General features: G+C 41.1%; 1 protein-coding gene across 1 annotated transcript in view; it reads right to left on the bottom strand.

Annotated features, from left to right (window-relative positions):
- The window catches only part of CDK19 (cyclin dependent kinase 19), a 212,649-nt gene that overhangs the window by 105,042 nt on the left and 84,546 nt on the right, over positions 1-23,061 (bottom strand). Inside the window, exon 3 of the mRNA XM_026653668.2 lies at positions 1,962-2,072. Coding sequence (XP_026509453.1) covers positions 1,962-2,072 — 111 coding nt within the window. The remainder of the gene's footprint in view (positions 1-1,961; positions 2,073-23,061) is intronic.

Here is a 23,061-nt window from a genome sequence, read left to right as displayed (position 1 = left end):
GCAGCACAGGAAATGCAAAACACCACAACACAGAAACAAGTGGACATTACTACTGAAATGATTCACAAAATGCGGGATTTTAAGGAGCTTTTTGAAGGAGGAGAGTGAAGGAGCTTTACGTACGTTAACTGGGAGGCTGTTCCTGTGTAGGAGGCAGCATGAAAAAAGACACAAAGTTGGGAGTGAGCAAAAGAGACAAAAGGGGAAGTTAGGAGTGATGCTTGGGAGAAATGGAAGGAACAAGGGGCTTGTAGAGGAGATGAGGCCAAAGGTTTAGGCAAGAACCAAGTTATGGAGAGTATTGAATGTAACTAATTTTATGCAGAGGAAGAAGGAGAGTTCTTGTAAAGATTAAAAAGCAGAGAGACATGATCAGGTGCATGGGAAAGGAAAAATATTTGAACAGCACATGTTGCACAGAAAAGAGTGAGGAGAAAGTGAGAGGCCAGAAACAACTAGGGTAACAAACATTACATCTCAAATAATATATATCAATTAACTAAACTGGGACTATGACTAAATAACAGCCAGACCCGTAAGGAGTGGTGAGAACATTAAAACATAGTGATTTCTCATCTATTAGCCATGTGGTGTTTTTTTTTTACACAATATGAATACCACATGCACAAAAAAATTAGAATAGCAAAGGTTGGTGAAAAGAGTTCTTGAACATGCCACTCAGTGCAGCAGTAAAATGGTTCTTGTGGTTACTCTAAAAAGCAAATAAATTCAACTGATGGACAGAATTATTTAAATTCTATGCATGTAAAATTATAATATGTAGAATGGGAATATAACACTTAGTTATCACCTGTGTAGAGTACACACATTTTTTGCGTCACTTGACTTCGATGAAAAACCTTCTGAAGTGACTCAGTGCAAGACTGTCACCATGTCAGAGCAAGTTGATTCAACTAGATTATATGCAGGAGGATTAAATCTCATGACTTGATTCACTCTGATTTAAGTTTTCTTTTACTTTGTGCATAGTCTGTGTTTACTTTCCTTAGTAGTAAACTTCTGATAGTGTCTTGTATAAATAGCTCTCATTATCTAACATACTTGTAATTACAAGCAATTCAACAATCTGCCACTGACATTAAACATATCATTAGTAATGCTAACTTCCATAATAGTGATGCCTTCATAATAACATTGAGACTGACACTGGCAAGGACAGAAGTGGCAAGAACGTTTTCAAAGGAACTTAATCACCACAAATTATTCTTAGGATGTTTTGTTCTCTTCTGGGCCTGACCAAGCCCCCAGATCTAAGCAACCCATATATTTTGGATGAGGAAATGGAGCTTGAGAATCTGTACACAAATCCAAAACACAATGTTGTAGCAAACCTCAGTTTATAACAGATCAAACCAAATATCATGAGACTTTTGGGGGGAAAATTCTCTTTCTGCCACTGACATGCTATCACTATGAGGAAATGAGCTAGAGATATAAGTTTTCATTTTAAAAAATCTCCAGAAATCATTTCATATCCTACTCTAAACTCAATAGAACAGGCCTCACTCATAGCAACATAACAAATTCAGACGTTAATAAACGTTGAAATTAGTGTATAAAACAACTGGATTTTGGTTTTCCGCACTAGATATTGATGAGGGAGGCCAGGAAACTAATCTCTCTCTCACTTAATTTTTGTAACAAAAGTAGCCAAAAGAAAGCATGGAAAGCTTCTTCACACTTCTATTTTAGGGTGACAATTTGGGAACCCCATAAACTATTCCCTTCAAATATGGTAGGCATATTCAATTTTGCCTTCAAATCTAATCTCCATTTTTGAGGCTGATATGGCATTTTTCATGGATATTAGAGGGAAGGCCAAAATTGAGATTATAATAGATCCTCAGTTACAACCTTAACTATATTACATACAGACACATCTCAGTGTCACATATGAATGCTGTATAAATATTTCAAAAATACAGGAAAATTGCACTTACCCACAAATCATGTTCGGCATAATCAAACAGCAGCCAAACCTTTCTATCACTGTGAGAAAGGAAAACCTTCTGTAATGCAATCACATTGGGGTGCTTCAATTCTCGTAAAAGCTGTAAATAAAGACACAAAAAAGTCAGTATTTCTACAGCTACAAAAAACACCATTTAAATGATTCCAGTTTGCAATGCAAAGTATCTAATGACAAAGGCAACTGTGTTACCAGAACTGGAAACATGGATAACTAGGGTAGGTCATAGTCATGCAAGGTACTTGCAACAAAGTAAGTATGGTCCCATAGACAATATACTCAAAGCAATTCAGCACATTATTGCTATTAACTTCAGAAAGGGCTAGATTGTGCCCGGCTAGGACACGGATGCAGAGTGAGGTGCAGTAAGAAGAGCATAAAGAGCCGTCCCACTGAAGGGTCAAACAGAATTGGAGTTTAGGGGTGACTACATTTCTATTTCTATTGGGAGAAACACACACACCCTGGCTAGCCTCATAAATGTGTACAGCAGTGAACAACCTGTATATGTCAAGCATCTCAGGAAGGCAGACTGCACAGTGCCTCCTGGTGTTCCCCCTAGGGTGACCAGATGTCCCAATAAAATTGGGACTGTCCCAATATTTAACCCTTTGTCCCGCATCCTGATCAATGTACGATCAGGACGCCATTTGTCCTGATATTCAGGTAAGGAGGCGAGCGGGAGGGAGGCGCCGACTCCGTGGGTGCTCCAGGGTTGGAGCACCCACGGGGAAAAATTGCAGCCAAGCTCCCCCTCCTCACCTCCTTCTCCCTCCCTCCCCCCAGCATGCCGGGTCCCTGCTCCTCCCCCCCGCCAGCGCTTCCCGCTGCCTAACCTCTGTTTGGCGGCACGTAGCGCTTTCCAGGAGGGAGGGGGGAGGAGCGGGGACGCGGCGCGCTCAGGGGAGGAGGTGGAGAAGAGGCAGGGCAGGGATGGGGACTTGGGGGAAGAGGGTGGAATGGGGGCGGAGCGAGGGCGGATGTTTGGGCGAGAAGAGGTGGGGGATGGGCGAGCACCCACCTGGCAGAGGGGAAGTCAGCGCCGTAGGGGTGAGTGGCAGGCGGGGGGAGGGGTGAAGAGGTGAGTGGAAGGTGACGAGGCAAGTGAGCGAGCGGCGGACAGATGGGGTGAGGAGGCGAGCGGTGGGTGGGTGGACTGAGGAGGGATGCAGCAAGCCAGCAAGGGGCCGGGGGATGAGGAAGAGCACAGGGGGGGGAGCCGAGCGGGAAGGGGGCGGGACATGGGGCAGACTGGGGGCGGAGCCTGGGAGGAGTGGGGGTGGACTGTGGGCGGGGCTGACAGCACCCCAATGTGTCCCGATATTTTAGTGTTGTCATCTGGTCACCCTAGTTCCCCCTGGGGTGGTGTGACTGTGCTTAAATGGCACAATTGAGCCTGAACGATGTATATCATGCTGTGTGTTTAAGGCAGCAGTTTTTCACCACTGGCACATTGCTGTTATTAGTAAACATTTCTATTATTACACACACACACAAAAACCCTATGTTAAAAGGACATTAAAGTTGCAAAGTCAAACACTCAAAAGTTAAGAAACATCAGATACACAGGCAATCTTAATTCTATGTGGAGCAGCACTAGCGAGACATGAAACACACACTTTGCCACTGCATTTCACAGATATTTGCTGACAGCAGGGGAAAGGTGAAACTCAGGAATCTCGGGTTCCATTCCAGCCTCTGGACAGGAGTGTGCTCTAGGGGGCACAGAGTCTTCTACCCGTTCCCCACAAGCTTGACCCCTTCTGATACATCCACTCCAAACTGTCCACGTCCCCATCTTGACTCTCTCTCACTACTGGCGCCTTGCCCCAGTCGCCTCGCTTAACCAGTCCCATCCCCCACTCCTCAGACTTCCCATCCCAGTCCCAGGGCTCAGACAGCCCTAGTTTCCCCCTCTGGACTCACTGTCCCAGTCTTCCTCCTAGTCCCCATTCCCGGTCTGTGTTCCTTGCTCAGAGAATCCCAGGTCCCCCCCACTCACACCCAACTCTGTCCCCCGTCTCCTTGCCCAACCAGTTCCATTCCCCTACTCCTTGCTCCTCATCCCATCCGTCTGTGTCCTCCGCATCCCAAATCCAGTTGCCTTCCTCCTTTCCCCCTCACAAACTCAGAGTCCCAGTCTCCTGGAATAGGATTCTTGCCCAATCAGTCCCCTCACCACCACCACCACCACCACCTGGCTCCTTGTCCAGTCAGTCTCAGTTCTCCCCTCAGATCCTTGTCCAGTCTCAGTTCCTCCCCATCCTCGTATCCTGACTCTTCGTCAGATCCCATGTCTCTTCCCCTCACCTCCTTTCCCCCACCCAACTGGTTCCCAGACTGTCTCCTTGCCCAACTAATTCCACTCTCCCTCCCACCCCTAGTTTCCCTCTCCCACTAAGGCTCCTTGTCCCAATCTCCTTCTCTCCACCCTTGGATCTGGCTCTTGTCTCCTGTGTATTTGAATCCAGCTGCTTCCTCCTCTATGCTGCCTGGGCCCAGCTGGGACATCAGTGACTGCACAGGAGAGATGATCTCACTGCTATCAGTTTCTGTTCCCGGCCCCAGCCTGGCCCACAGCAGCAACTGCATAGAAAGTCCTGCTCAGAACCCTGTAGCCCCTGGCTGAAGCAGGTTCAGTGCGGATGGAATCTCGTAAGTTTTTTACTTTAAAGCTCTAGCAAGTCTCTACTGAACACATGCAAACTGGGATTTTTCCAAGACTTATAACTTGGCCAAAGTTGGGCAGATCTTCACAGGGATGGCAAAAGTCACAATCCTGAGAATAAGGCCAATCCATGTCAAATTTCAAGTCTCTGCTCCAAAGCATGGCTATGCTTGAAGTTTTCAAAGACAACATCACCAGAATTTTTAATATGGGCAAAACAACGTACTTTTCCCTAGTTTCATTCTTGGAAAAGACTGAACTCTTTTGATGGAAATTTTCTCCCCCCTCCTCACCTCCCCCCCCCAAAAAAATCAATCTGAGGCAGAGACCCAGCATGGAAAATTTCACCCAAACTGTTAAAGAATGGCAAAGTTATAAGCAACTGAAAACACATTCTTATAATGAAAAACAACGAGGAGTCCTTATGGCACCTTAGAGATTAACAAATTTATTTGGGCATAAGCTTTCGTGGGATATAACCCACTTCATCAGATCCATGAAGTGGAAAATACAGTAAGCAGGTATAAACATACAGCACATGAAAAGATGGGAGTTGCCTTACCAAGTGGGGGAGGTCAGTGCTAACGAGGCCAATTCAATTAGGGTGGATGTGGCTCATTCCCAACAGTTGACAAGAAGGGGTGAATATCAACAAAGGGAAAATTACTTTTTGTAGTGCTAACGAGGCCAATTCAATCAAAGTGGATGTGGCCCATTCCCAGCAGTTGACAAGAAGGTGTGAGTATCAACAGAGGGAAAATTATTTTTTGTAGAGACCCAGACACTCCCAGTCTTTATTCAGACCTAATTTGATGGTGTCAAGTTTGCAAATTAATTCCAGTTCTACAGTTTGTCGTTTAAGTCTGTTTTTGAAGGGTTTTTTTGTTGAAGAATGGTGACTTTTAAGTCTGTTATTGAGTGTCCAGGGAGATTGAAGTGCTCTCCTACTGGTGTTTGAATGTTACTATTCTTGATGTCTGATTTGTGTCCATTTATTCTTTTGCGTAGACACTGTCTGGTTTGGCCATTGTACATGGCAGAGGGGCATTGCTGGCATATATCACATTGGTAGATGTGCAGGTGAATGAGCCCTTGATGGTGTGGCTGCTGTGGTTAGGTCCTATGATGGTGTCCCTTGAATAGATATGCGGACAGAGTTGGCAACGGGGTTTGTTGCAGGGGTTGGTTCCTGGGTTAGTGTTTCTGTTGTGTGGTGTGTAGTTGCTGGTGAGTATTTGCTTCAGGTTGGGGGGGGAGGGGAATCCTATCTGTAAGCGAGGACTGGCCTGTCTCCCAAGGTCTGTGAGAGTGAGGGATCGTCCTTCAGGATAGGTTTTAGATCCTTGATGATGCGCTGGAAAGGTTTTAGTTGGGGGCTGTAGGTGATGGCTAGTGGCGTTCTGTTACTTTCTTTGTTGGGCCTGTCCTGTAGTGGGTGACTCCTGGGTACCCTTCTGGCTCTGTCAATCTGTTTCTTCACTTCCCCAGGTGGGGACTGTAGTTTTAAGAATGCCTGATAGAGATCCTGTAGGTGTTTGTCTCTGTCTGAGGGTTTGGAGCAAATGCGGTTGTATCCTAGGGCTTGGCTGTAGACAATGGATCGTGTGATTTGGTCTGGATGAAAGCTGGAGGCATGTAGGTAAGTATAGCGGTCAGTAGGTTTCCAGTATAGGGTGGCGTTTATGTGACCATCGCTTATTTGTACAGTAGTGTCCAGGAAGTGGATCTCTTGTAATGGTAAGTGTTCTTAAAATGGTAAGTGTTGGGCAACCTGAATAATTATAACCAGTGCAACCAGCCCAACCTATAATGATAGCACCCAAAGGCGGCAATTGGGATTTGAGCTCCATTTTGTTGGGTGCTATACAAACACAGATAAGATACAAGCCCTGTCACAGAATGTTTACAAGCTAAACTATACAAAACAGGGTAGGGGACAGGGTTGCAGCGTACAAACAAATGAATCTGGTGAAGAATTGGAACAGCTTTGTTAGTTACGTGGTTTGTGGTTTCCTTTAAATTAGAAGTAAAGGGAGAGTAAAGAATGGCAGGAATGGGGAAGTTAATAAGAGTAAGCAAGTAGAAAAAGGTCTGCAGAGTGTAAGCCTTTAAGGGCAAGTAGTGTCTTACCATGTTTGTAGTGGGACCTTTGGGTGCTACCATAATATAAATATTTAATAATACATAATAAGAAAGAGAGAGAGTCACTGTATTAATATTGCTTCATCAGGCTTTTACAACTTCTGGTCAAATGTCCATCCACACCTAAATGATAAAAGCCTACAGGCAGGGCATCAGTACACTGACATTACCTACCTTCTATTCTACTTGTTCCAAATCCCTGTTTTGTGATTGAGAGGGAAGTCCCTACTCAGCATGGGTAACAGTCAGGGTCCGAGTTATGCTTAAGAGGACCCATAACTAAATTGTCTGTTTGAGGATCCACAACTGAATGGTAAGCTGAGGGCATGGGTTGTATACCTACGGTTTAATTCTGGTAAATAAGTTCAGCCCTTCAAAAAGACTGGGAACCAGTGCTTCAAGTACCACTATGGGTAAGGTATCAGTTCTCAAATGAACTGTGTAAGCTAATTTGAGAAGGGGATTGGTCATTTCTATTTATCGGTAAGTCAACATGACCTTCATGGGCACTGCTGCTCCTGGAGTTCATTCCAGTTCCCGTTTCTCTCCTCTTACAGAAGGAGTGAAAACTGAGTCTCTTGGGAACAGAAGCCCTCATGATTGATCCTGTCCCCAAAGTCTCTGACAGCTACTGCTTGGTCATTCCTCACCAAGACAAGCATCAATGTCGGTAAAAAATATTTTTCATGCTATTTAATCGTTAAAAAAATAATCCCAAATACTAATCCAGTTTGTAATTGCATTTCAAAGAGAGCAGAAGAGGAGGAACCAGATGGCTAAGAAGATTGATAGAATGCTACAGCATGTTTTCCTATAAGCCACTGCTGCATTTCCAGTCTAGGTCTGTAGTGATCACAGTCATTACTAGTCTCAGCAGAGAGTTTGAATAGATAAATACTGAGGCACACTTTCAGGGCAGAGTGGGGGAAGACTTTCTGATATACTTTTCAACTCTTTTTTTATAGTGAAGACTTTATCTTAACAGAGACATTGTCTTGTGGACCACCTTGAGTGCTCTTATTTAGCCTAAGCCCCTGCAGGATTTACAACCTTCTTGAGTTGTTAGCAGTCTAGGGGCCATGATACACACCTGAGCAGTTTTGAATCCATCTGAAAAAGAGCAGTGCTAATCGGGTCACTAAAACACAAATTCTATGCCGTAGATCTGATGCCAATTTGCCATTATACAAAGATATAGCTGAGAAATAGGAAAGAATACACAACACATGATTTACATTAACTAAAGAGTACAATATTTAAAATGTGTGTGCATTCTGGAATTCTAAAAACAAATATTTTACTGACATTAAAACTAAAGAAATCTTATATCAGTGGGCACATATCAGCACAACTTGACTAGTAAGTGAAACGTGCAAAAACAATGGAGTACATAACTCAAGAAGTTAGAGGAGAGAGATTCTTTCACACTACAGAAGCAATGATAATTTTTTTTTAGGCAAAAGACACAGATACACACCAACTGATATTCTAAACATTTTAATTAATATTTTAAATATTTTTTCATTTATATTATAGCATTTAAAACAAGAAGGCATGAAAAGCCCCCTTGTCCAAAGCTTCAAGACTAAACCTGAGAAGAACTAGACTATGATTAACCTAACCACTTACAAGGATTTCATAAAACTCAGAAAAATTACTGCTTTGGTTTTGTGTAAAGTATGTTGGTTTTATGTAAAGTATGTTTTTAATTTACTGCATATAACTGATACACCTGATCCTAAAATTGAAGGAGTACTGCATTTAAATGGAATATCAAGAATTCTCCCTGAAAAAAAGTGGCTGTGTTTTTCAGTTACTACATAAGCCTCTGGGTAAATCTGTGTAGTCACAATCACAGAAGCCAAGAAGGTCCCACCAAATTACCTAAATTTATTTGTGCATGTTAAAAAAGTACACACTGTATGCATGCTTTTTTAAATGATCATGTTCTGAAAGCCAAATTAAATATATTAACATTCCAAAAGAATGTTGAGAGTCTGCCAAGTGAAATTACCTAGGAAGATTTCTAAGTAATTAAATTGTAAATGCACAAACTAAATGTAAGATCCTTACAGTAGAATCTCAGAGTCATGAACGCCTCGGGAATGGAGGTTGTTCATAACTCTGAAATGTTGGTAACTCTGAACAAAACATTATGATTGTTCTTTCAAAAGTTCACAACTGAACATTGAGTTAATACACCTTTGAAACTTTACTATGCAGAAGAAAAACACTGCTTTTCCCTTTCTTTTCTTTTTTAGTGGTTTACGTTTAACACAGTTTGTTGGCATCCTTTCATCTGTGAGAGATGGTGGGAATTGCAGCCTATGATGTAAATGGTCTGCAATGTCTCATGTAACTGAATAGTCCAATATGAGATTTGCATGATCTTTGCAATAACTGCCAATTGCATGTACCTTGGTTGGGAGCTGCTTCCTTCCTACGGGCTCTTTTCTCTTCAAGCTGTAGTAGCCAGCTTCTGTCATGGACTTTGATACGCTGATGGAGAAGAAAGCATCACTTGTTACGATCACTTGCCAAGGTTTCCCATCGGTCAAGATCAATTCCAAATTCCTTCATATCTCACTTGCATATGTCTTTATAGCGAAGCTTGGGTCATCCTGTTGTTCTTGTTCCCTCTGATAGTTCCCCATATAGCGTGTCCTTGGGTATGCATCCATCTTCCAACCTACTCAGATGGCTCAGCCAGCGCAGTCGTCTTTGCTTGAGCAGGGCTGTCACACTTGGTAAATTTGCCCTTCGAAGAATTTCTGTGTTGGTGTCTTTATCTTGCCATTTGGTGTTGAGTATGCGGCATAAACAACGTAGGTGGAAACTGTTTAACCTTTTCTCCTGATGAGCATAAGTTGTCCATGTTTCCCCACCATACATGACAGTGCTGAGGACGCAAGCATTTTGGTACACTAGCATTTTGGTCTTGATCAGTGGTGGGCAACCTGCGGCCCATCAGGGTAATCTGATTACGGGCTGCGAGACATTTTGCTGACATTGACCGTCCGCAGGCACGGCCCCCTGCAGCTCCCAGTAGCCGTGGTTCACCATTCCCAGCCAATGGGAGCTGCGGAAAGCGGCGGCCAGAACAACAGGTTGAAGAGTTTTCCATCCGATCTTGTGTGGAGATACACTCCATCTTTCATGTCCTTAAATGCACAGTTCAAGAGTATTAAAGAGAAGATTCCAAAGAGTGTAGGAGCAAGAACACATCCTTGCTTCACTCCACTTTTCATCTCAAAGCTGTCCGAAGTGGACAGGTCAAACTGGACAGTTGTTCTCATGTCATTGTGGAATGAACATATAAGACTTAACAGGGTTAGTGGGCATCCTGTCTTTTCTAGTATTGCAAATAGACCTGCTCTGCTGACTGTGTCGAATGCTTTGGTTAGGTCCAAAAAGGGGATGTACAATGGTCAGTTTTGCTCTCTCCACTTTTCTTGGAGTTGATGCAGAGAAAATATCATGTCTGTAGTTGATCTTCCAGCCCTGAATCCGCACTGTAATTCAGGGTAGACACAATTCGCCAGCTGTTGTAGGTGCACTAAGATGAATTTTGCGAAAGCTTTTCCTGCTATACTTAGTAGCAAGATACCCCTGTAGTTGTTGCAGTCGTCCTTTTCGCCTTTATTTTTATACAAAGTGATGATGTTTGTGTCATGCATTTCTTGTGGTACCTCACCCTCTTTCCTGCACTTAAGTAGCAACCAATGAAGATATGAGGCTGGAGCACCCATGGGAAAAAAATGGTGGGTACTCCCCCCATCAGAACCTTCCCCTCCCTGCGCCTCCTGCCTGCCGCAGATCAGCTGTTTCACGGCATCAGGAGGTGCTGGGAGGGGTGGGGGTGGAGCGAGGGCACAGCGCACTCGAGGGAGGGGGCAGAACTGGGCAGGAAGAGGTGGGGTGGGAAGAAGCGTGGCGGGAAGAAGCAGGGCAGGGGTACGAAGGAGTGGAGTGGGGGCGGGGCTTGGGCGGAGCACCTCTGGCAGATTAGAAACTCGGCGCATATGGTAATAGGCTGTCTTGAGGATTTCCGCTAGGATACCATCTTTTCCAGGAGCCTTGCCACTTGATAGGAAATTAATGGCTTTTCTTAGCTCTTCTACAGTGGGCTCCACATCTAGCTCTGGCATGACCTGTAGAGTTGGTATTTGGTCCAGTGATTCGCTGGTGATGTTTCTTTCTTCTACGTATAGCTCTGAATAGTATTCAACACAAGACAACTATTTGCTTTTATCTGTAATGATTTCACCACTGAGCGATTTGAAGGGGGCAACCTTGTTGACAGTGGGACTGAGAACTTTCTTCAGGCCATCATACATGACTTTGAGTTTCCTGTGTCTGAGGCTGTCTGTATCTCTTCACAGAGCTTGATCCAGTAACGATTTGCACAGCGTCTGCTTGCTTGCCTGATCCTGTACTTCCAGTTCCAAATTAGGTGTGTGGTTGACTGAATGTAACACTAGTGTTTGTAACTCTGAAGTTCTACTGTATTTACACTTGCTAGCTGGATAAATGTATATGATTAAATTAGCAGCTTTGTCTCAAGCGGCTACAGTAGTCTTTGAATACAGAACACTGTAACTGCTGTTCTTTAAAAATATATCAGATAGATATTAGTTTATGTCATACAAAATTCTTTTAAGATCAAGGTGATAAAAGCTATTGTCCAGAGACTAGCAAAGTTACACATACTGTAATACAAATTATCATTCTGTCTAAGCAGAATTTTTTTTCTTCATTAGGACTCTGCACGGGCACAGGAGTCTGCCCACATGAATCCAAGTGCAGGATCAGGATCTAAAGTTGCAGTATGTTCAAAATTCAATATTGAATATTTATAAATTTGATTCCCGGAGATAAATCCATCCTCTGGTAATTCAAATCAGACACCAAAATTCTCCAAATATTTTTTTAAATTAGATTACTGGCTGAGGCTGCTTGGAGCAGGGCCCATCAAGCTCTCTCAGTTCTATAACACACCAGGTGTATATCAGGTATTTGGATATTTTTATGTTCATGACATTCAATTATTGTAAAATATTATATGATCTGTGCTCTAACATGAACAAAGATGCTCGTTAAAGAGTAGATTACAATATTTTAGTAATATCCTTATCTGCCCCTTTTAAGTTAATGGTTTTTTAGACTTCTAAATGGAATGAAGTCAGCTATCATTTATAGCCACATTTGAAAGTGCTGTTGCAACACCAGCAGCCCACATAACATGTATAAACATGAGATCTTTTTCCATAAATATTTAAACAACAATTATAGTGAATGATACAATCAAAACAGTAAAAGTTATTTTGCTGCCTAACAACAAACCGCATACTGTGCAACATTTGGTCCTTAAAAAGGGATTCTAAATATATCAAAATTGCAGCATAAAGAAGTGGCACTTGTCAAAATAAATTACCCAGAACGGAAGAATTTTTTTTGGTTAGGGTTGCTGTCACCAACATCATGATTTCAGATAAGATTTAATGGAAGTCATAAGCAGGAAGTGGACATTTCCCCCTCAGAGTTCATAATAAGCTATTCTGAAGGGACAGTACTTCTGTTAGTCTTAAAGGTGCCACAGGACCCTCTGTTGCTTTTTACAGATTCAGACTAACATGGCTACCCCTCTGATACTTGACATCAATTACCTGTCATTCATGAGAGGCACTCTCTGACTCATTGCTTCTCACTCACAGCAATTAAAAACAAAAGTTTACTTCATAGTTATAGCCAAGAGATACTGCTGTAGATCTGCTGAAGTTATACCAAACTTTAAGTTGGTACTTGCCACAGTAGTTAAATACAAGTAGGTATCGACAGCTTTAATTTTATAGATGTTTCCAATGCTTCACTATGTAGTATTGAAGACTGTTGCGAGTAAGTTTCCATTCTAAATTCAATGGGAAACCAGTACAGGAAAAATTGTTAAAACTTCTTCCAGGTGGTCATGCTATTTAATGTGCCCAGAACCTGAGTTTAGGATACACTACTCTACTAGGGAAACAGTTTAAAAAAAAAAGTATATATTCACAATGATGTTGATGTACACTAAAGAAGTCTAGAACGAGATTTATATCATGGTATACCTCGACTATATTTCAGATATTCTAATTATATCCTGTTTAGATCCCTGATGATTCTAATTATATTTGCTGGTATTCCATAATTTTCCAAAGACTATCTCTATAAATGCTGTCAAATGCCTTCCTGAAAGCTATAAAATTAATCACAAGTGCTGCTTGCCACTCCACACTTGGTTGTATACATCTCAGAACTACAATTGGTCTTCACGTTATCTCAGGGGTCTAAAACCTGCTTGTTACTCTCTAAGTTGAAAGTCTATTTGTTTCTTGATACGTTCCAGGATGACATTACTCTCAGTGCCTGGGAACATGTATAATGTGATTCCTCTCCGGTTATTGCAGTTGGCAAGCTCGCCCTTCTTTGGCAATATTACTAAAAGGCCTCTCTTAGACCAGGTTGGGTTCTTTTCTTCATAGTATATTCTATCCAAAAACATAAGGAAAGCCTGGAGCATTGTTCCGACACTTGCTTTAAGTATCTCTCCAGTAATATTGCCCTCTCCAGCTGCAATCTCATTTTTGAGAGTTTACTGATGGCTTTAACTTATTCTCCCAAATCAATATCAAGTTCTAGTAGTAGCTCTTCATCATGTATTCCTAGTAATTCATTTGGATCAGAGATGGTGACAACATCAGCCAGTGGTTTTCAGTGACAACTGGAATAATGCAAGGATGTACTATGTCCATTATGTCCCCACTATTGTTTGTACTGGTAATTGACTATGTCATGAGGAAAGTAACTGCAGAAGGCAACCGAGAAATTTTATGGACAAATGATAAAACACAATTGGATGACCTAATTTTTGCTACTGACATTGTCCTGATTAGTTCAACACATCAGATGGAAGAAAATACATCTTTTGGCAGATACAGATGTTGATTTGTTCATCAAGAAGGGAAGGCAAAACATACAACTATCAATGTCCCAAAACTAATCAGAGTGGATGAAGAAACACTAGAAGAAGTCAGTGATTTTACTTACCTAGAGGTAAGATGTGCAATGATGGTGATACCACGCAGGATGTGAAGCAACAAATATCAAAAGCAGTAAACAATTTTTATAAACTTGAAAAGATTTGGAAAAGTAGCATGATTGGCACTAACAAAACCTCACATTTTTAACTCCAGTATCAGATCTGTCCTTTACGGAGCAGAATCATGGAAATCTACAACAGAAATTAATAAGATCAACTCATTCCAAAGTAAAAGCCTGCAGAAGATCTTCGGAGTCCATTGGAAAAAAAGTTTTTTGCACCATCAGAAATTGTAAGTAGAGCAAACCAATCTAAATGACCAAATATGATAGGATGACAACTAAGGACATATTTAGGACGTTTTACAGATGCCACCAACATGATTTCCATGGCAAGTGATAATATGGACACACCACTTGGAAAGAGAAAAAGAGGGCAACGTACAGAAACACAGAATAATAGAGGAAGAAGCAAAATTCATTCACATGACACTCAGAAGCCAGAACAGACCACCACAAGACCAAAATAAATAGCAGAAACTGGAGGATGCCCTATGCACCTGAAGGAGGAGGATAAAGAAAGAAGAATTATACCTTATATGCTTTAAAAGTAAAAAACTGCAAATATTAACAGTTAAGGCCAATTAACTGGATTTCCCATTAACATTATTTTTCTTAGAAGTGCAGCTTCAAAATCGTTTCGTAACTATGCATTCTGTTTTACTAGACCCCAATACTATCCACTGTTCTTGGAAATTAAACTGATCACGTGTTTTTAAAAAAAACAAAAAACAAAAAACTTTTTTCTTCATCTCTGTAACCATGATTTTCTGCTGCAAAAAAGCCTCTACTTAAATTTTGTGTCCTAGGAGAAGGAAACTTACTGGAATTTCTTTGAGTCAAGGAGTGAAACAGTTAATTTTAAATTTGCTGTCTAAAGGGTAAGGCAGAACCTGAGTTAGGCTGAAGTTCCTGCATGGCATGAAAGGCTCAAGTGATATTAATGGGCTTTGAATCTATTATGGAGCAATGAATGTGAAACCCACACACAAACTCTCTTAACAACTAAACTTTGCTTACATGCTTTGACTTTAGACTCCCTGCACCAAATTCAGCCCAGGTGTTAGAAACTCAGCTTCATCTGAAACACCTTGCTGTCTGCTCTTGCTGAGAAAGGGTCACATTTAAATATACACTGTCCAGAATGGAAAACATTGCCTAGGTGAATAAAATGCAAAATATTTTTTTTTAAATCTGGTTCTCAATTAAACCTAGTACTATAACATTGTTACTATAGATTTAGACTCTTTAGGGAGGGGGAGGGATAGCTCAGTGGTTTGAGCATTGGCCTGCTAAACCCAGGGTTGTGAGCTCAATCCTTGAGGGGGTCACTTCTGGAATCTAGAGCAAAAATCAGTACTTGGTCCTGCTAGTGAAGGCAGGGGGCTGGACTCAATGACCTTTCAAGGTCCCTTCCAGTTCTATGAGATAGGTATATCTCCATATATTATATATTATCATCCCGAGAACCTTCTGATGTTTCCATTGACATACTGGAGGGAAAGTATGTCAATGGAAATTACTTTCCAAGCAATCGCAGCCCCTTTCTTCACTCTCCTACACACATTACCCAGTGTGTTCAAGGGCACATTCTGCAAGATTCAAACAGCACTATCTCATGGGTCACATGCCAATTCTGAAATGATTATGGGGTGAGTTCACCACTGATATGACTCAAAGAATACATATTTCAGTCCCCAGGACGTCCTCACAGGTTGTAAGTCACTTATCTAGAATCCTCTTGCAACATAGCACTCTGTTTACATTCTAAGGACACACAATGAAGGGCACCTCCAGTACTACTGGTTACTATGTGCTTACATCAGGGATTCTCAAACTGGGGGTCGGGACTCCACAGGGGATCGTGAGGTTATTACATGAGGGGTCACTAGCTGTGAGCCTCCACCCCAAACCCTGCTTTGCATCCAGCATTTAGAATAGTGTTAAATATATAAAAAAGTGTTTTTAATTTATAAGGGGGGATCGCACTCAGAGGCTTGCTATTTGAAAGGGGTCACCAGTACAAAAGTTTGAGAACCACTGGCTTACATGAACCTATTCCTCCTCAAGCTGAATTACACTTGGACAAGTCCAAACACAATATGGAGCGATTAATACATTATTCCATCTCTTCATACATTACAATCTGACTAGATTTCATTATATGTGGATGTAACTTGTGTTTAAGAAGGCTGTGCAACTGTCTGGGTTTATTTTATTATAGATTGACAGGGTGGACTGATTTAAATCACAGCAATTTAAAATCACGGATTTTAATCATGATTTTATATCAGCAAGCAGGAAATCTTGATTTAAATCAATTTTAGTCTTGTTTTCCATTTGTACTTTTTAGTTATTATCCTAAAGAAAGGTTGATTCTCATTGGTTGGCAATCATTAAAACATATTGATTTGCAACTAAATAGCCTTTACACTAAATGTGGAGCTTCTTTTTATTAACCAGGAGGATACACTATATCAATACATATTTAAGCAATTACATAGCTTAATTTATACAGATCCTTAATGCTTTTTTTTTTTATTATGCTAGAAAATAATGAATGATGCATTTCTTACTTACCAGATGATTAATTTTTTTAATTTTTGATTTGTCTGAAGCTCTATTTGGAAATTGAAATTCAATTAAATGCACAAAACAGCATTTTTTAAAAAAAATTAGTAGTTAAATAAAGTTAACCCATAAATGTATTGGATACATAGAAAAACTATCAAAACATGCTTTACATTGAAAACTGATTTATTAGACAAAGTATTATCTGTAGTTTAATTGAACTGCTTGTTTCTGATCACCATGGTCCTTCAAGATTTTACAAGTAGATCTCACCCTCTCTCATCTGTTTTTTATTTATATAGTAGAAGAGGAAAAACAAGATTTCTTGTATTTTCAAGTCTCATTTGGTTTCTCAACTTTGAATGACCTAGTAATTGAATTGAACTAATTGAATAAACTGAAATACAGAAAAGATTTCCTCTGCATCTGTACAATAGGCTCCTGCTGTCAAAAGCTGATTTAGCAGTTCAACACAGGTTTTACGTAGTTAGCCAGTGATTTCTATCAGTTCAGTGGTTCGACTTTCTTTAAAACTTTAAACAGCAAGAATGTATTTCTTAATATTATTGTTTTAATTTAATTTGAATGATTAATAGATTATACACCTCTACACCGATATAACGCAACCCGATATAACACGAATTCGGATATAACACGGTAAAACAGTGCTCCAGGGGGGTGGAGCTGCGCACTCCGGCGGATCAAAGCAAGTTCGATATAACACGGTTTCACCTATGACACGGTAAGATTTTTTGGCTCCCGGGGACAGCGTTATATTGGTGTAGAGGTGTAGTAAATTTATACCTTAACATAGATTGTCATAATTTCAAAATTAATTTTAAAATTATTTTAATTTAATTTATTTTAATAAGTAAAAGATCCAATTTCAATTTAAAAGAAACAAATTTTTTTAAATTGATTTTTTTAATCTGCCCTGCAGACTGGACTGGACATTGTGACGTATTTAATAACAGATTTGTTTATTGTCCCCTCACCTCTATAAATCTAATCCAATAATACTTGTCCCAGGTTTTACTAGAGCCTTTTGCCTGTATCCCAGGTGAGCAATTATTTTACTTATTTTAATAAACGAATAAGGGAGGGGTTTGAGAGAGAAGAAGTAATTCACCACTTTAAGGATTTCATTACATTCAGCAGCACCTCAGCTTGTATTGTTTCCATCGCTTTAGTGATGCTGTAGAACTTCCCAATTATAAAAACATTTAAAATTGAATATTTCTTGCATATCTAGTTAGGGATTTTTTTTATACAATCCTTCACCATAACATCTTTTACCTGATGGTGTGGTCGCAGCCTCAAAATTCTAGGTTTGTATAACCTGGAATAGTTTCTAGGTTTTCTGGCACCTACATAACATATACAAAGTTGCTAGTGACTTTCTTTGCTTTCTGTCAAAATGACATGTATTTTGAGGGAAACTTAATCTGGAACAAGATTCCCCTATCAGTGGATGTCTTGTATACTGAAAAAAAAATAGTATTGAAAAATGTCCGATGTTTGAGAGAGGGTAAAGTTGGTAATGGAATCAGCAGAGAAGCTTCAGTGTTGGAATCTTCACAAAAGAAAGGAACATTTCAAAGGACAATGTACACAGAACCATTGCTTTGCCTTTCATTATTTGCCCCACTAACTAAAGGACAACATGCTGATACTTCGCTTCAACAGAGCCCAAGTTGTCTTAAACTCTTTCTTATATGTCATCCATTGATTATCTTAGGGTTTTGTACTGCTGCCGATAGCTGGAGTATGTGAGTGCCTTCCAAATAAAAGACTGACAATACCAAAGTCTCTGGCTTGTCTACTTTTTGGAAGACAGAAAAGTCTGCTTGGAGAAGGGTCTCTTTGTAGGCATTAGGGAGGAGAGGTGAGCTGTTGTTACTGTGCAGGTCATTCTCATTATGATAAAAAAGCTGTATTAAATATGTAGGCTTTGTAGCACTTGCTCAAATGGTCAGATGCCAGATTCATCAAAGCTAAGTCTTCAGTGACCAAAAAGGTTGTGTTTTTACCGCAGGATAACTAATGCACATTAGCTATCCTGCTGTAAAAATTTAGTAGAAGCAATGCACTTTAGTTGTGCTAGAGTGGTAAACTAGGCGAGGTCAACCATGGGTGGGAGGTACAGTGCTGACCTTGCTTAACTACCTCACTATCTATGAAGTGGCAGACATGAGGGGTGTAACCAAAAGGGATAAAAAGGCTAAAAGAGCTTATGAACACTTTTACAACAGATGTCACACAGAGAACTCCCAGGTCTAGAACCTGGTGACTATGTTCATGCCAAATTGGACGGAGAAAAGGGACGGACAACTCCAGCTGCCATAAAGAAAAAGAATTCAGTGCCCAAATCATATTTGATTGAGACCAACAGCAGAGAGTTCAACAGAAAACGTGAACATCTACAGTTTGTTCATAAAAAGGAACAGTCAACAGAGCAAACTGTACAGATGGCAGATGCAGAACAAGACGACAAAGACTCAACGATTCCAAACCAACCACAGCCAGTCGCTGCAACTAATGGATAGCCAGGTGACCAAGTGATTATGCGTTTGGGTTATGTAAATAGAAAAGCAGTACAATGCAGAGACACTCGCAATGCAGACTTACAATGCAGACTGATCTGTACTGAACTGCAAAGACATTGTGACAGTGTAAACATTTGTAGAAGGTAGAACTTAAAGGGGGAGATGTAATAGAATGCTAAACTTTATGTTGTTTAGCCTCTAGGTGGCACTATGTGTAAAATACCTTATTTAACAAAACCTCAGCCATACGTGGTGGAGCCTTAAAGGATCTTATGATGAACACATCTGGTACGTATAAGCAAGCTCTGTAAGCAGTCCATATCTGGTTCAGGAGCATGACATGACCAAAAAAAATCAAACTTGCTTTCAGATGGTTTGTCTAACCTACTTATAAAAACAGTTCCAGCCACCTGAGTCTTGTGTTTTCTTTACTTTGGGTACATACACTTGTGTTCCGTTGGTTTTAAGGATGGTTCAGCTGAACTCGTTTAAAACCGTTTTGAACATTGAGGGAAAATTTCCTCAGCACAGACATAGTGTATTTGTTCCCCTTGCGAGGAAGCAGGCATCGCAGTATAAACAGTGCTACTACACTGCTAACCTGGACTTGCAGAAAACACTCTCTGGTCAAATATTAGAAGCAGCAAAGGAGGGACTTGCCATATTAATATCAGTCAGGTGTGAACTTAAAAGCATAACTGCTTAAAAGCATAAGTTTGGCTCTTTTTTAGCAAAATGTATGATAATACAATTAAGATCTTTGAGTTAAAATATCGGGAATGGCAGAAGTTAAGGTTCCTCCAGGGATATGCAGAAATTAACGTTAATTAATATTTAACAAGAATAAAAAATACTGTGCACAGTAGTATGTGCAATGTGGCCAAGTTAATGTTGCTGTAGAAACCTTAGCTTTTACATTTCCTAACACTGAAACTTTATTTTAAACTATGTAGCTGTAAAGTGGTTTAACAGCTTTTTTATTTTTGGCACTACATTTTATATTAGTCCTTACTTCTGTGTTTCATTTCCTGTAAGTGTTCATGAAATGAAGATGACAGATTGGTGAATATGAAACAGAGAAATTTGATACATGCAAATTTAACTGCTTTTTTCCCCCCTAAAGAAAAAAGCCAAAGCTACTTCTATAATTTATTTCTGTGGCTCTTACTTGTCTGCAATAAGAGTCAACTCCCTGACTGCTCTGGTGTGGCAAACAGCCACAAAATGTCCATATTTTATGTGTGTATTACACCATGTACCTCTGGCTGGACATACCTCATCTCTTGGGATATGATTTTTTTTTCACACCCTGGGCATGTAGGCTGGTATTCTGCTAAGACTGGGAGTTCTCTCCCATTGCCTCAAGGGTTTTATGATATTGACTTTTAACTCTCAAGTTTCTGTTTACAGTATCTAAGCTAGTTTCAGGTTCTTCAAGTTTGTCAAGTTGTCCTAGGTTTTGCTGTTTCACCAACTCAGATTGATTTGCTCTCTGTATAGCTGTGGCTAGGGTTAAATCTCTCTTCAATTGTAGCTAATGTGAAAAGGCTTTTATTAGGGCGGTCAATGAATCGCCGTTAACTCACGTGATTAACTCAAAAATATTAACTGTGATTAAAAAAATTAATCGTGATTAATTGCACTGTTAAACAATAGAATACCAATTGAAATTTAATAAATATTTTTGGATATTTTTCTACATTTTCAAATATATTGATTTCTATTACAACACAGAATACAAAGTGTACATTCCTCACCTTATATTATTATTTTTATTACAAATATTTGCACTGTAAAAATGATAAACAAAATAAATAGTATTTTTCAATTCACCTCATACAAGTACTGTAGTGCAATCTCTTTATCGTGAAAGTGTAACTTACACATGTAGATTTTTTTTGTTACACAACTGCACTCAAAAACAAAACAATTTAAAACTTTAGAGCCTACAAGTCCACTCAGTCCTATTTCTTGTTCAGACAATTGCTAAGACAAACAAGTTTGTTTACATTTACAGGCGATATTGCTGACTGCTTCTTATTTACAGTGTCACCTGAAAGTGAGAACAGGCGTTCGCATGGTACTTTTGTAGCCGACGTTGCAAGGTATTTACGTACCAGATATGCTAAACATTCATATGACCCTTCATGCTTTGGCCACCATTCCAGAGGACATGCTTCCATGCTGATGATGCTCGTTAAAAAAAGAATGTGTTAATTAAATTTGTGACTGAACTCCTTGGGGGGAGACCTGTATATCTCCTGCTCTGTTTTACCCACATTCTACCATATATTTCATGTTATAGCAGTCTCGGATGATGACCCAACACATGTTCTTTTTAAGAACACTTTCACAGCAGATTTGACAAAACGCAAAGAAGGTACCAATGTGAGATTTCTAAGGATAGATACAGCACTCGACCCAAGGTTTAAGAGTCTGACGTGCCTTCCAAAATTTGAGAGGGACGAGGCATGGAGCTTGCTTCCAGATGTCTTAAAAGAGCAACACTCCGATGTGGAAACTACAGAACCCGAACCACCAAAAAATGCTTGTGGCATCTGACTCAGATGATGAAAATGAACATGCATCGGTCCGCTCTGCTTTGGATTGTTATCGAGCAGAACCCGTCATCAGCATAGAAGCATGTCTTCTGGAATGGTGGTTGAAGAATGAAGAGACATATGAATATTTAGCACATTTGTATATAAATATCTTGCGATGCCGGCTACAACAGCGCCATGCGAACGCCTGTTCTCACTTTCAGGTGACATTGTAAACAAGATGTGGGCAGCATTATCTCCTGCAAATTGTAACCAAACTTGTTTGTCTGAGCAATTGGCTGAAGTAGGACTGAAGTAGGTTCTAAAGTTTTACGTTGTTTTGTTTTTGGGTGCAGTTATTTTTTTGTACATAATTCTACGGTTGTAAGTTCAACTTTCATTATAAAGAGATTGCACTACAGTACATGTATTAAGTGGATCGAAATATACGATTTCTTTTGTTTTTTACAGTGCAAATATTTGTAATAAAAATGAATGTAAAGTGAGCACTGTACACTTTGTATTCTGTGTTGTAATTGAAATCAGCATATTTGAAAATGTAGAAAACATCCAAAAATATTTAAATAAATGGTATTCTATTCATAGGCTTGTGCAGCACATTTCATTAGGGTGTGCACCCAGGGAGCCCCGCCCCCACCCTGCCATAGCCCCGCCCTCACCCTACCCCCATCCACTCCCTCCTACTTCCTGCCCCCTCCCTGTCCCCCCCCCCCCACCCAACCCCCCCTGCTCCTTGTCCCCTAACTGCCCCCCTAGAACCCTACCCCTTACCTGTCCCCTGACTGCCCCGACCCTTATCCACACCCCCACCCCCAGACAGGCCCCCAAGACTCCTAAGCCCCATCCAACCGCTCCCCGCCCCCTGACAGGACCCTCAGAACTCCCGACTCATAAACCCCCCCCTGCTCCCTACATGCCCCAACATGTCTCCACACCCCTGCCTCCTGACAGCCCCCCCCAGAACTCCCGACTCATCCAACCCCCCCAGCTCCTTGTCCCCTGACCACCCCCTCCAGAGACCCCCCCACCTTAACTGCCCCCGCCAGGACCCTCCTTGCTCCCTGTCCTCTGACTTCCCTGACCCCTATCCACCTCCCACCCCCTGACAGACCCCGGGACTCCCATGACCCATCCAACCCTCCCTGCTCCCTGACTGCCCCCTCCAGAGACCCCCCACCCCAACCACCTCCCCAGGATCCCACCCCCTATCCCACCCACCCTGCTCCCTGTCCCCTGACTGCCCCCACCCCTTATCCAACTCCCCCCGGGCCTGGACCCCTTACCATGAGGCTCCTAGCAGCATGTTTTGCTCCGCACAGAGCCAGACACGCTGCCCCGCACATGGGTGGCAGGTTTGTAGAAGTTTTGGTGGTGCCCAAAACCTGCCCCCCCCAACTCCACCCCCCACCTGCCTAAGGCTCTGGGAGGGAGTTTCGGTGGGGGGAGGAG

Source organism: Terrapene carolina, unplaced genomic scaffold (genome assembly GCF_002925995.2).
Source record: "Terrapene carolina triunguis isolate 2854851 unplaced genomic scaffold, T_m_triunguis-2.0 Scaffold42, whole genome shotgun sequence".
Classification (NCBI taxonomy): domain Eukaryota; kingdom Metazoa; phylum Chordata; order Testudines; family Emydidae; genus Terrapene; species Terrapene triunguis.
Note: the sequence above shows the minus strand (reverse complement) of the source record. Positions and strands in the feature narration are given on the sequence as shown.